The sequence below is a fragment of the Clarias gariepinus genome, chromosome 9, assembly GCF_024256425.1.
Source record: "Clarias gariepinus isolate MV-2021 ecotype Netherlands chromosome 9, CGAR_prim_01v2, whole genome shotgun sequence".
Classification (NCBI taxonomy): domain Eukaryota; kingdom Metazoa; phylum Chordata; class Actinopteri; order Siluriformes; family Clariidae; genus Clarias; species Clarias gariepinus.
The window spans coordinates 5,724,078-5,738,588 of NC_071108.1; the positions used below are offsets into that span (position 1 = coordinate 5,724,078).

The 14,511-nt window shown below is 39.7% G+C and overlaps 1 protein-coding gene across 1 annotated transcript in view; it reads right to left on the minus strand.

Annotated features, from left to right (window-relative positions):
• Window positions 1–4,416: 4,416 nt before the first annotated feature.
• Window positions 4,417–14,511, minus strand: part of LOC128530819 (sodium- and chloride-dependent creatine transporter 1-like) — a 41,399-nt gene continuing 31,304 nt past the window's right edge. The window contains exons 9-14 of the mRNA XM_053504958.1: window positions 13,003–13,115; window positions 12,047–12,175; window positions 11,771–11,873; window positions 11,370–11,470; window positions 10,704–10,874; window positions 4,417–8,745 (exon numbers count right to left, since the gene is read on the minus strand). Of these exons, the coding sequence (XP_053360933.1) occupies window positions 8,605–8,745; window positions 10,704–10,874; window positions 11,370–11,470; window positions 11,771–11,873; window positions 12,047–12,175; window positions 13,003–13,115 (758 nt within the window). The 3' untranslated portion in view covers window positions 4,417–8,604. The remainder of the gene's footprint in view (window positions 8,746–10,703; window positions 10,875–11,369; window positions 11,471–11,770; window positions 11,874–12,046; window positions 12,176–13,002; window positions 13,116–14,511) is intronic.

The following is a 14,511-nucleotide window of genomic DNA, read 5'->3' on the forward strand; positions in this document are numbered from 1 at the left end:
AAGTGTGAAGGTCTTTTTAAGACATCATGCTCGTGCAACATCTCGTTATATCTGAGCAGATTTTAGCAGAGAACATTTACGTGAGGTAGTGTATGCTAGTAATTGCCAGTGGTGTAAATTTTTATTAATTTATTTTTATACTGTATAATGGTTGAGATCATCAAACAAATGTTAATATTACACAAAGATAACCAGAAAATTAAATGCAATAATTTCATTTATCACAGGAACGCTATCCAAACCTGCCTGGCCCTGTGTGAAAAAAGCAATTAAAATCATGAATGAACTGTGATTAACTATAATTTTTGGAAAGCTGAGTTGAATTTCACTTGCCACACCCAGACCTGATTACTACCAGACATGTTGAATCTGGATACCACTTAAACAGAACTGTCTGACAAAGTGAATCACGCTACAAATGAGATGAGTAATTCACATGTATCAGTCTGGGAAGGATTACAAAACCATTACTAAGGTGTTAGGACTCCAGCGAACCACAGTGAGAGCCGTTATTCACAAAGAGAAACACTTAAAACAGTGGTGAACCTTCTCAGGAGAGACCAGCCTACCAAAATTACTCCCAAGAACCCAGAATAACATCTAAAGAACTGCAGACCTTACTCGCCTCAGTGTTCGTGATAAGAAAGAGACTGGGGGCAAAAATTGCATCCATGGGTTCTAAGGCAAAAACGCAAAGGTTTGTCCTGCCAAAACAATCTTGATTATCCCAAGACTTCTGGGCAAATGTTTTGTGCACTGATGAGACAAAAGTTCTATATCTGGCATGCTCGCAGCATTTCATAAAAAGAACATCATACCAACAGTCAAGCATGGTGGTGGTCGTGTGATGGTCAGGGGCCGCTTTGTAAATTCAGGACCTGGACGACTTGCCATAATTAATGGAACCATGAATTCTGCGCTCTACCGGAAAATCCTGAAGGAGAATATCCATCCAGCTATCAGTTTTAACCTCAAGCTCACTTGGGTTATGTAGAAGGACGATGATCCGAAACACACCAGCAGGTCCACCTCTGAATGGCTCTAAAAAATAAAAAGTAAGGTTTTGGAGTGGACTGGTCAAAGTCGGGACTTAAGTGAGATCCAACAGGTCGTTCATGCTTGAAAACCCTTCGGTGTGTGTAAATTAAAGGAATTCTGCGTAGAAGAGTGGGCCAAAATTCCTCCACAGCAGCTCATTGTTTAAGACTCCTTGTCTGTGATTGAGGATGCGTGATTGCAGTTGTTGCCACAACCAGTTATTAGGTTTAGGGGGTAATTACTTTTTCACACAGGGCAGGTTTGGGTGGCTTTTTGCCTTTAATAAATTAAATGCTTACTTCGGTTATCTTTGGGTAATATTACAATTTGTTTAATAATTAACAAAAATCAACAAATCTTAATAAATATGAAAAAAAAAATCATTCCAGAAGGGAGCAAATACTTTTTCACAGCACTGTAGCAATTTGCGGAAGAAATGCCATTTTCTCCACCAGAGTGCCGGGTCAATTGAATTATCACTGGATATCACAGTTATAATGCACAACATTAGACAGATGTTCCTCTCAGAAGCCTTGAAACCTGATCCCTGCCAAGCTGCCACTGTTGGCTCCTTCAGCAACATGTCCTGACCCTCCTGTCACTCTGTCGCTTCATATAAAACCGTCAGCCAGTTCAAGAGAATAAATTTCGTTGACTGATTTTATTCCACTAGAGGAAAATCAGGGTCCAACCCAAACTCCACGTCGTTCCTCGGCCAACATCTCTATCTTCATCCTGTATAAGCGGAAAATGAATGTTACCCTACGGAATGATAAACTGTCCAAGCATGACTCACAATAACACCACACCATAGTTTTTTTTTTTTTTGGTTTTTCGACGTATTGGACACCAAAACACATTCTGTTTTGTCCACTGAGCATAACACTTTTTAGCTTTTTTTTTTTCCACAGCAAAGTGACTGAATCTCTCGTGAGTTGAGTCAGAGACGGTACGGCCTGGAGACGAGCCTCTGCATGCAATATGAAAGGAGCAGTGTGTAGAGCACCGCATGGCAACTGGATTATAAAAATAGCAGTGGTGAAAAGGTGGATGAAGAACAAAATATGACCAAGTTGATGCAGAAGAGATTCGGTTTACTGTGGATTAGATTTATCTCTGATAACGGAGGCTAAATCTGAGCACCTGGTAACTCTGTTTAAAGGCAGTGCTCTGGCTAATACTTTACAAATACATGTTTTACTTGAGCATAGACCTAACCCTAACCCCCTATATGGGATAAAGCTGTGGGACGCTGTGTCCCTATGTGCATCAGCGAGCCTTGGCCACCCATGACCCTGTCGCCAGTTCACCGGGTTTCCTTCCTTGGATCACTTGACCACTGCAGCCTGGGAACTTCCCACAAGCGCTGCAGTTTTGGACTCATCCAGTGGTCTAACCATCATGCGTGCCATTACATTCGATGAGGAACGATTGTGCTGGAGAAACAGCGGCGTCCCTCATTGTGTAACAGTAGACGTATGACGGTACAACGTAACAGATGACGGTACACTCCATTTGCGTGTAACAGTAGCATGCGAGCTGCCACGGCTAACATTAAGCAGAAATCTCTAGTAAAACCTAGACATTTTACAGTCACTATGTTATTGAGGAAATATTGGAAGTAGACTTGAGAAATTGGTCATTGTTCTTGCTACTAGTCCAGTTTGTGATGGTTTCTGTTAAAAGATTTAAATGATTCTTCAGATCATTAGCACTCTTTCTTCATATTGGTATGTTGATGATGTTGGTCTTTCGGACAAGGGGTACCGGACAAGGGGTTGCCACACAGTTTGAACATGCAAGCTTGGCACAGGTGGCACCTGCAACATCCAGTGGCTGGGGTTTGGGCACTGGCTACCACCAAACCTACCACCGAGCCACCAGTTCCCTTCTGCCTTCATATTAGTATAACAATATTATTAATCTGTGAAAAAAAAAGAAAGAGGAAATGTGACTTTCCCTAATCCTCTAGATGTAAACCAAACGACTCCACGTCCAGTTGAGAGCTCTAGTTTGCGAATCCCTTCCCTAGGGGTAAGATCTGTTTATGACCTTGTTTCACTGAGAAATCCAGAAGCCAAAAACATGTAACTGTCTATAGAATCTTTTTTTTTTCCTTTACAAGTCTTTTACTCTAATGCGAGTTTCCAACGCCTCCTAACCCTGTGTCCAGCTGCCTCGTTGGTGATGAAACCAAAAGCTTACACATAATTTGGCACAATCGCATCACAAACGTCTGGCCTTCTCTCTTTCAGCTTTCGTTCCTTTCCGTGATTGATTTCACAGCTTGTCTCCGATAGGGAATAAGTAAGGGCCCATACCTAACCGCTATATCTGACTTACACATCGCTGTGGAATGCTGGAGAGGAACCCGAGCCAAATCCGTGTGCCAGAAAGCAGCCAAAACTCAACCTGGATGGGATTCAGCGTTTTGAAATGAAAATACTGTATATGTTGTTCGCCCAGATTCTATTTATTTATTTATTTATTTATTTTCCAACAAATTCGGCATTCAGCTCAGGGTGTAAGCCGTTTGTCCGGAGATCCGCCGTGGTCCATAAATAGAGCAGAGTTAGAAAGCTAAACATAGCCTCTCCAGACTGTGTGACAGTGGGTCAGTGCCTGAGCTCAATATGGCAGCTGTCTTCCTCATGAAAACCAGTTTAAACCGCTCCAGACTGAGTACTGTACTGTCTAATGCACAACCAGCATGCACATCTGTGAGGCGAAGGAAATTTATCCTGTGTGTGTGTGTGTGTGTGGGATGCATTCGTCATGGCTGCTTATACTAGAGTTCTTTTCGGTTTTCCAGTTAATACCTCATCAATCTATTAACTATACTGAGAAACACAGGAACAAGAATCTGGCTTTTCCAAAAGGTATAAAAAAAATAAAAAAAAAGTTTACACACCCCTGTTAAAATCAGAAATGCAACCCAGATAAACCATGTCGGATATTTTATCTAATATAGCAAGCAATAAAACTGAAGCAGGGACGTTTAATAGGATTTAGATCAGGGCTCTGACTCAGACATACCAAAACCTTGATCATTTAATTTCGCGTTAGTTTCTAGCTTGACTTGGATTTGTGCTTTCAGCTCTCTAACGGGGGCCTGCACGGTTCTTTACTCCTACAGACCATGATTTGGCGCTATCCATGATGCCCTGTATAGTGACTAGAGGCTATGAGTCTATGTTTTATTTCATACTTCAGTTAGGTCACTGTCCCAATACTTATGGAACTGACCGGGATTCGATTATGCTTATGAAATCAACTGGTTTTGTTGAATATTATCGAACGTCAGGGCTCAGTACTCTCTACGATGTTCACCAACACAGCCGGACGAGCCGGGAGGAAAAGACGACAGGACGCCGAGTGTGTTGCCATGGAGTTAGTTTGTTTATTGCCGGTTGTTGCTTTGATATGGGTGAGTGGATCTTCAGCACACAGTCACAGTGGTATAAAGCATGAAGCCCTTCATACATCATCAACATCAATGATCAGTGATCGGCTCTTGCACGAGCGATGACTTTTTACAGCAACGAGTCGTTATGTTCTTACTACGTCAGCTTACGAATGGAAGACCGTGGTTTACAGCTCACAGCATGTCACGAAGCACAACGATGAAAGAGTTAATCACGAAAAATGTGTTAATAACAGAGAACCTTTCGAGACAGTAACCTGACCCAAAGCTTTAGCAATTCTGAACAGAATACTAGCAGAACTTGTGCTCGAAGATGTTCTAGAAATTAAGCTTTCGGTAACCATACATGTTTCAGATTCGGTTTAAAAGATTTTAAGGTCATTGTACAAAATTAAGAGTTCACGGTTTAAAAAAAAACAAAAAAAGTTACTGCTGGTTAATTAAACACGAGCATACTGTATGTTTGGTTAGTAGATTTTCATTGTAGAATCGCATTTAACAGCTTTCAATTCATCAAAGAGTAAAAGTTAGTTATTTAAGTTTATTTAGAAATATAGATCAATTCATTGATACATTTCTTTTAAATTAATTAATCAATTAATTCAGTAATGTAAAAATTTAAGCTGATTTCAACAAAACATCTGTTTATTTTGTTTATTAACATTACAACATTAACTAGAACAAACTACAGTTCATTTGCAGTGAGCTAGTCTTTGGAACAAAGCAACTGTCAAGAACAATTTTCATTATTATTATTATTATTATAATTTTTTTGTTAATGTTCATGTTTTTTTTTCCTCTACTTTACTACATACAATGACTAAGCAACATTTGATCAGCTGACCATCCCAGGATCGAGAGGAATCTATGAAGCGCCCATAAAGTGCCCGTTTAGTGTATGTATATTTAATAAAAAAGCAGCAGGGGGGTTGGGGGGAAGGGGCGTGTTAAAAGAAACTTTTCAACCTTAAGCAAGTGACCCAGAACACTCTGGAGCCGTGATTGTTACAGGCAGTTTCACTGGTTTTGGTCTCACGGAGTTGAAACATGTTTGGGAAAATCCTGCCTTGAAGGTACTTTCTAATGATGTCTGATCCAAGCGATTTATCAGATTACTTTGATTAATTCGAGGTCGGTGATGTCGTATATGTTACAATACGTTATTTTGACGTTTCCTGACTTAAAAGTGAATAAGCTCTCAGCTCTGAGTGTCATAACGAGCTGGACTTGTGATCTGTGATTAACTTGGCTGGTTTCAGTTTGATTAAAAGGTCTTGAGAAAAGAGCACAAAGGCCACAGAAGTCTGGGACACTCTGAGAGACTCTTAGATCTGAGTTATTGGAGTGCAAGCAATGATCAAGGGAGTGCGGTTAAGCGCAAAAGTTTGCATCCCCTGTGATTCGGAAAATGGAAGAAATGGGGGAAAGGAGGTTTGAGCCACTGGGGAATATGACTCCCAAACTTTAGACTGGATTGTTTAGAGTATTTTTGATACTTTTTTTTTATTTCCATAAAGGAACACCTATGAAATAACACATAAAAAACATCTTTTGTTTTTGTTCTAATGGTGTGCAGACTTTTGCACCTTGCACGTATCCCCGGACTTGAGGCATTTTCGTTTTTATTAATAGGTAGAGCACACGATCATGTAATGAATTAAAACTGTGACGTCAGTGTTAGACTATTATCTGTTGTGTTTGGTCTCTGGGTGGTCAGCTGAAAATACTGAAATCTAACACGCACACGAGCTTGATACTTATAACATACAATGTAATGTGCTGTCTTAATGATTCTCTCGGTAACGCCACTGAATCGTATCGATAATAACTCCCTTTCCACAGTCATATCTTTATCAAAAAATTCATCCTGCAGCAAACTTTTAAAATATACCTCACAGATATGCAATATGTATATTCATACTTCTATATATAATTATATAGACGTATACACGGATATCAACAAAATAAAAGCCTTCACAAAATAAACCTCTGATTTCTTTCACATTCTGTAAAACAAACAAACGAAAAAAAGTTAAGATAAAAATTTCTACTACTACTACTACTACATTCGAATGGTTTTCTAGATTGCGATCATGTTAGAAATGATTAGTGTAAGGTACACTAGTGTAAGGAAAGGAGGGCAGAATTCCCACAGTGCAGTTCGACCCAACAGATATGCACTTAGATATTTACGGGCTTTTACAATAAAACAAACAATAAAAAAAAGTTTGGCAACCGTCACCCATCAACACCACTTCTGTACAGGCCTAACAATCTGCTATAACACTCCTATTATGTAATATTAGTGAATATCACCTCATTAGTTAACACATACACCCAATGTTGGAAAACAAAGAAACAATAAAAAAAAAAAAATTAAAAAAACCTGGCCGTGATTTTCCGCTCGCATTCAAACCTAAAACAATTAATAAAGATCTTAAAATATCATTAAATCATTAATGCTACACTACATAAAGCTTTATTTTATTCGTTGTATTTGATATTTAAGGACTACGCTGATATTTTTCAACATAATCCCAACGCCTGTGTTGTGTCAGTACTATAAATACGATTATTAACATTTACTTAATACTTTTGACAGACACACAGGCTATAAAATCATAGTCCAAGGGCAGACGTCCAAAGTGGGTCAATAAACATTTACATAAAACATTTTTGGTAGTGTTTGAGTAGAGCGCATGTATGAACATTTAGTCGAATGCACGGGTCAGCCATAACTTTAAAAACATTAACATTAAAACCACCTAGGTTTTGGGTTCCCCCGTGCCACCTGGGTGGCTCTGGTCTCTGTGGGCGTGGCTCCACAAGACCTTTTTGGGGTGTGCTGTGGGGTCTGGCGCCTGGGCATTGGCAGCGGATCCTTGGTAGATCAGACATGTTTATCCCACGGGTGCTCGGTCAGATCGGGGTCTGGGGGAGTTTGGGACCGGACAGGTTGGTCTTTGGTCCCCATGAGGATGGGTGAGCCTGGGGTGCCCATGATCCTGTCGCCAGTGTGCTGGTGTATAACTGGTGATCAATGTTATTCAGTTCACCTGGCAGTGGTGTTAATGTTATGGCTGATCGGTGTATAGTGAAATTCGTTTCCTTGGTAACCGCATGCACTACAGACATTAAAGAAACCCTAGGTGCAAGTCCACGTCCTCACTGTTATCACTTTTTCTTTAAGTGCAATATAACGTACATTCAGCATTACATCGTCACTTTGTTAGCCTCTTACTTTGAAATGGAGCCATTTCTGAATTTAGTATGGAAAAAAACTATTTACAAAATTCTGCTATAAAAAAAGCAACGAAAAAAAAACTAGTCAAGTGAGAGCTGGATATTTTATGGCAATGAGTCCTTTCTGTCTGAGAGAGAGACAAAGGAAGCGGACTGCTTGGCACACAAAGTGAGTTGTGTTTAAAAAAAAAAAAAAAAAAAAAAAAAAAAGCTGACATGTTTCACACATCAATAAACAATAACTAACTCTGTACAGACTGTGCAATAAAAGGAATCGTTCCAACTACGAGCTGGTTACTTCGTATCTCAGTGGTTAGTCAATAATATTTGTAATGTTTAACCTAACACTTTTTATTACTGTATGCTATTAGTCTAAATATACACACGCACACATTGTATTAAAAGTAATACTATATAATAACAGACAGAAGGGAGAATGTAGTCAAAGATCATCTACTTTGGCCCTTTTTAAATACAGTGGACCCAATTGCCATATTTGAAACACACACAGAACTTTTATCTGTGCCAAACTGAATGTTGAGGATTGTGGGAATTCTGCCCTGAGGAGGTGATGGTATGAAAGAGCTACACCAAGCTAGATTCCCTCTCACGTTTCGCATCTCTCTCTCTCTCTGAGCCAAGGACAAGCTCATATTGTGCTGCTAATATGTACAGAACAGCATGAGTGAAATAGAATCAGCAGCGATTTCAACCCCAGTAGTTCTGTCCCGATGAAATGAACAAATCATCGACTTTTTGTAAACTCGTTTCTCGGAGATATGTGTTATAAAAGTAGGGCTTTTTTTATCAGGCGAGTGTAAAACTGATCTGGAATACAAGCAGCATCATTATCAGCTTGTCTTTGGCTCCGGCGTCTTCGGGGTCCTCCGACTTCACGCCTACATGCCGCTCTCGAAGATGATGACCTTGTTGTCTTCGGTCCCCGGGGACAACGATGACAGGCTTCTGATATCAGTGTCAGGAGCCATGTATTCCAGATGATGCGCCGCCCATACTGGTTTGGTCAGACTCTCCCAGCGCTACAGATCAAGAAGAAGAAGAAAAAAAGAACACACAACTCAGCAGCTTGAAATTGACGAGGTCTTAAAAAAAGTAGAAATGGCAGCACTATCACGATAGTTTGTGAAACCTCCTCAACATCAGCTTCATACTAGTACAAACTAGTAGCCTAATTAAACCATCACAACCCTGATCAGGCAGTTACTAAGGATGCTGTAAATGCGTTATGTTATGCCACATGTTCATATGTTGGTTATAAGAGCGCCATCTTGATTTGACTGACCTCTATCTCTTTAGAAATGAACTTTTCAGAGCTGACAAGGGGAAATTAGTTACTCTGAAAACTGTTCCATGAACTATTACCATCCTAACAAAACTCCCTGCTGCACATTTTTTCCATTATAAGCTGTTATTCTACTCTATCTCCAGGCAATGCTGAATAAATAAACCAGGAATGAAGTGAGAACCAGCAGGAGCTCACGGTGTTCAACCATCATTTTTTTTGTTGTTGTCCTAATCTGGATAGCTAATGAATCAGCCCTCCCTCACCCGTCTTTTTCATCTGCTGCTCGTGTAACGTCTGACTTGTTATACCCGAGGTGAGCTAACAGTGTTAACCGTTCTGAAAGTAAAAGGAGACTGCTGCACCGCTCGGAAGTCGGTTTTCAGCAGGAGTATTTACCCAACATGCCTGCCTGTGCCTCAGTCTGTGTGCATGGCCTGGAAAATCATTCTGTTCTATTTCCAGTGCAAATCGATGGAAAGCCATTAGCCCACTTATCAGAATTAAACAGGCTGCTTTCCTTCTTATGGCACGGAGTCAGTAGGAAACTGATGACCCAAATGCAAAACTCATCCAAATGGCTCGGGTACAGTGGTGGGTCTGTGTCACTTCGGGTACATTAGGATTAACTGGTTTTAGACTTTGACTGAAGATATCCTACTTGTGATAAAGTCGATACATTCTCTTTTAGGTTTCGAAAAACCAATGCTGTTCTGTCCAAGGAATGTCTTACATTCTGTCTGTTATGTTGCTTAGCAACCAAAACTGACTGTTAACTGACTAATAGCTAATTTATTAAATTAATACTGGATGTGATCATAGTCATAGCTTCACGCTGTGTCTAAAAACACCCATACTCATCATTAAATGTCCGTATGCCTTTGGACAGATGGAGGAAACCAACCAAGCATCAGAACACGCAACCTCTGAACCTCAAATCCTGAAACTGCGAGACGTCTTTGCTAACCACTAAGCCACTAAAAGGCCTACAGTGAATTGTTTTATTATTTTAAGCATCTAACGAGCTGTTTCATTAACAGTAACATTAGAACCATACAAGAGCTAAGAAAAGAGTGTGGTAATGTGACTTGGGTGTCACTTGTAACCTGAACTACAGCTCCGAAAGCATTCTGCATACTGCTAAGGAATAGTCCAGGCTGGCCAAAGTACTGTAAATGTAAAATTACCATGAACAAAGCGCACACAAAACCTGTTCAGTATGACACTGTGAATACGTTTAAAGTAAACAGAAGACCTGTTGCCTCTAAACAGACTTACACTATGATACAAGTCTAAGCGCAACGGTTGGGGTGTTTACACAAAATATATATATAATTTTTTTTTTTGCGTCCTTATTCTGTTTAAGTGATGCATAAAGACCTCTCAGAGTGGTGGTTTTGGATTTAACTTGCACAGTCGCTTCTTCTGAACATTCAAATTCGGTTTGGATTTTTCTGTATTGAGTTTAAAGTTTTTACAAAACAAGGAAATGTGCGAAAAATTCTCGCCTATGATAATCACAGCTACAGAATAAATGCAACACAATAATGATTAGTCTGCTTAAGACCTCTTTTAATAACTTCCGAATCTGAAAGTGTTCACTTGAGTCTAGTGTACTCTGCGACTGTGTATTAAGCCCTAATCAAAAAGACAACGCTATCTATGCAAAAATCAGGACTCTTGCGTGGGCCGGACCTGTCGGAAGGATCCTTTGGCCATGATGAGCTTGTAGGCGACGCTAACGGGGATGCAGAGCATAGAGGAGAGAGCCAGCAACCATCCGATCATCTCTCCCCACCAAGGGTACACATACACATTGTTGTAGGTAAGAGGCTTGTAGTTCACCAGGTGGAACACGAATATTCCCTGAGATGTGTAAAGAGAGAGAGAGAGAGAGAGAGAGAGAGAGAATATAAACTTCAGTTAGTTTCATCGCATGGTGTGTGTGCGCGTGTGTGTGTGTGTGTGTGGCCTATTAATGATTGAGGGATGTGATCTCTTAACACTCTGGACATGAGCATGCTTTAATAACTTTAGAGGAGCAGGTTCTGGTGTTGTTGAAGCAGTGCGCTAACATGCCAAAAGTTTTGGCCCTCAGGGGACTGGCTTAAAGTTTAAAGGGTTTAAATTCAGTACAGTTAGAGTCATTATTATAGTTCCAGTCTTGAACTAACTCCTGTAAAGCTGAATAAATGTTACAGCCTATAAAATACACTAGACAATGAAAGGTTTAGGCATCCATGACAAAAAAACTAAACCACTATGGAAAATTTCCATAATTGTATTTCTTACATGTTGCTGTAAGCAAAGAAGGAAAAACAACAACAACAACAACAACAACAACAACAAAAAATCTCTCACCATGCAAACACATGGAGTAAGAAATGACCAGCACCACTTCATCCAAGGGAAAGGCCGGTAACCGATCATGCGGGCAATGTCATCCATAAACTTATCAGCACCTGAACACACGGTTTACACACTTTAATACACAGTTAATAAACAGTTCCAGGATCATCAGCAGTTTCCTTAGTTGTTCTTTTTGTTTTTCTAATAAACTCTAAAGTGCAAAGATCTTTCCAAAAACATGTTTAAATATACAGTAGTGTCTGCCATACAATCAACAGGGATATTCCTATAGAAACTATAACAGATACGAGTGCTTTGCAGTCAGAGCTACTGTTACAGGAAATGCTTGAGTGAAAAGAATCACAATTGTACAGTGCCGCTGTTATAGTTTATGAGGTGTTAGTGAGGCTTACCATAAACCCAGGCGACAACCACGCATTCCCAGAATGCCTGCCACAACAGGGTCATTCCACTGGCTGAATAATAGTCAAAAAGCTGGAAGACATACATCCCTCCCTACACACACACACACACACACACACACACATAGTCAGGTCTACAGCATGCATATTTAAAACGTCCATCAATTATTGTAATAATCTGTGCTAAGATCATCTACAGTGTTCCTAACTCATTAACAGTGTTCAGTGAATCCTGGTTAAAATATGTGCATTAGTTCACACACTCACCTGTGTAACCATGGAGAGATCTATAACAAAGCTCACTGAGCAGCAGATCGCCACAGCGATTTCTCGCTTGTTAAACTTTGAAGGGAGCAGATCCAGGATGCCAGTTACAAAGCCTTCCACTCCGACAAACTGCACCGGGAGGAACAACACATCGAATTACACACCGTTCAGACTGACTGCCGGTGCTGGATCATTGAGCAAAGCACTGGATGCATCATTGGGTTTATAATTGAAGCAAATCAAACACTTAAAGCCACAGATTCCAAACAAAACGCACCTGAAATATTTCAGTGCTGTGAATTTGAGGAACGCATTTTGTTAACACATAATGTTCTGTAACTGTTTTTTTTATTTAAGAGTAACTATCATCATGGAAGTGATTTATTTCTCTAATAGACAAATGCTATTAAAAAATGTAAAGGCATTTTTTAATGAGTCTGATGTAATCGTTGAGTGTTGTAGGCCATCCGCCTGAAAGGTTTTGAGATGCCTATCTGCTCATCATTGTAGTACAGAGTGGTTATTAGAGTAACCAAAGCCTTTTTGTCGGCTTAAGCCGATCTCTTGTCCCCCTCTTCTGACGTCTTTAACTGAGTCACACGCAAAACTGTTTCTTTTTTTTACTGGAACTCTTACTGGATGTTTTTTTAACGTTCTTATGTTTGATTGTAAAGGGTAAATAAACACTGTATGATGCCATTTGATCGACTAATTCAATGATTAAGCAAATGCACATACAGACTAAAATGAATAGTGAGCTTTTGTTTATCATATGAACACTGAATATTGTGAAATATATGGTATATGTGAACCTGTGCGTTAAAATATGCAGCATAGGTGGTTCTTGGACCCGAATTGGAAATCAGTGCCCTAAAGTGAGCAAGATAGGGGGGTAATGAAGCACCAGTTTCATATCAAATCCCACCATATCAACATAGTGGCACCATATGACTCACCTGACTATCCAGCCCCAGCATCAGCAGCATTAAAAAGAAGAGTGTGGCCCAGACTGGTGCCACAGGCATCATCGAGACGGCTTTGGGGTACGCGATGAACGCCAGCCCCGGCCCTGCAATCAGGAGAGCAGCACAAGACACGTTCGTCAAAACGGGCCCGAGGTAGGTGGCGATTACACACCAGCACACTTACACACAACACCAACTTCACAGAGACAGAGAGAGTAAGAAGGAGAGAGACTGAGAGATAAAGAGGATGAAAGTGTGAGTATGTGAAAGAATTCTTCTTGTGTAATTTCCTGAGTTGAGTTGGTTTTCTCTAGCAACAGCAGTGTTCATATTCACATTCATAGTGAGTAGTCATAACACGAATTTACTATAGGTTTGGATTTTGGCAAAAGGACATGCGTTTGAGTTAGCACATGGGTTATAAACAGTGTTTAATTTAATATGTAAAAAATAAATAAATAAATGAACAAATGAATAAAGCAGCATGTCCCAAAGTGATTTATTCCTCTTGTACCGCAACAGTTTGCTAACAATTCAATTATTTTACTAGTTAACAACACAATGTCATACTTCTTCTACTTTCTGTTCTAGCTCCTTTAATTATGGTGGATTTAAGTTTTGCAGTTCGCTGATACTATAGCAGTTCTAAACATAAGCAGCTATTTTTTTTTTCCATGTGCTTGAAGTTAATACGACTTCATGTTAAAGTTAATAATAACATGTTGTAGAAAAGCAAAAATCACAAGTAATCTATCCTGAAGACCTTAGTGACTGTTACGAAGCACTGAAACTGGAGACTCCTTCCATAAATTTTGAACTAATGTCTCCTGGCAGAAAAGTTCATCTTATCTTAGTTAATTAACCATCATTTAATCTGCTTTTATCAATTTGTTTCATGCCCACTATACAAACCCCACTGTACTAGCTTTCGATCAACACCTGACCAAAATGGTGCTGTGATAGAAGAGCTTCTTTTGGTTTAACATCAGCAAATTTCAAAAACTTGTTTTTATTTGTAGAACAAAAATGGGTGTTTGACGCTTGTTCACCAATTTCATGGCATTCGGTCGCTTTCAGTGGTTATTAGGTCTACAGAAATGTTTTTTTTTTTCTTTTGGTTTCTGAGGTTTTTTAACCTAATCTCTATTTTGAACATCTGTAGTGAAAATGTGAAGAACACGAACAATAGTTTGGGCAAATTTTCTGCACTAGGTCCAGGTCCAGTGACAGTTGTTAAGGTAGTCCATGAATGTTTGCACAAAAAGCTTTCAAGACTTTTTTAGTTAATTTACTTCATATAGCCAAAAGTATATGGACACTCGTCTATCACACCGATATGTGTTTCTTTCCCAAACTGCAACAGAGTTCAAAAGACACAATTGCTTGTAAAATCTTCAATATAGTATATGCTGGGGTTTCCCCCACTGGAACTAAGAACATGCTGCATGAAGACAAGGTGTGTTAAGACCTTCTCAACCTACTCCAGGCCGTGATCTCACT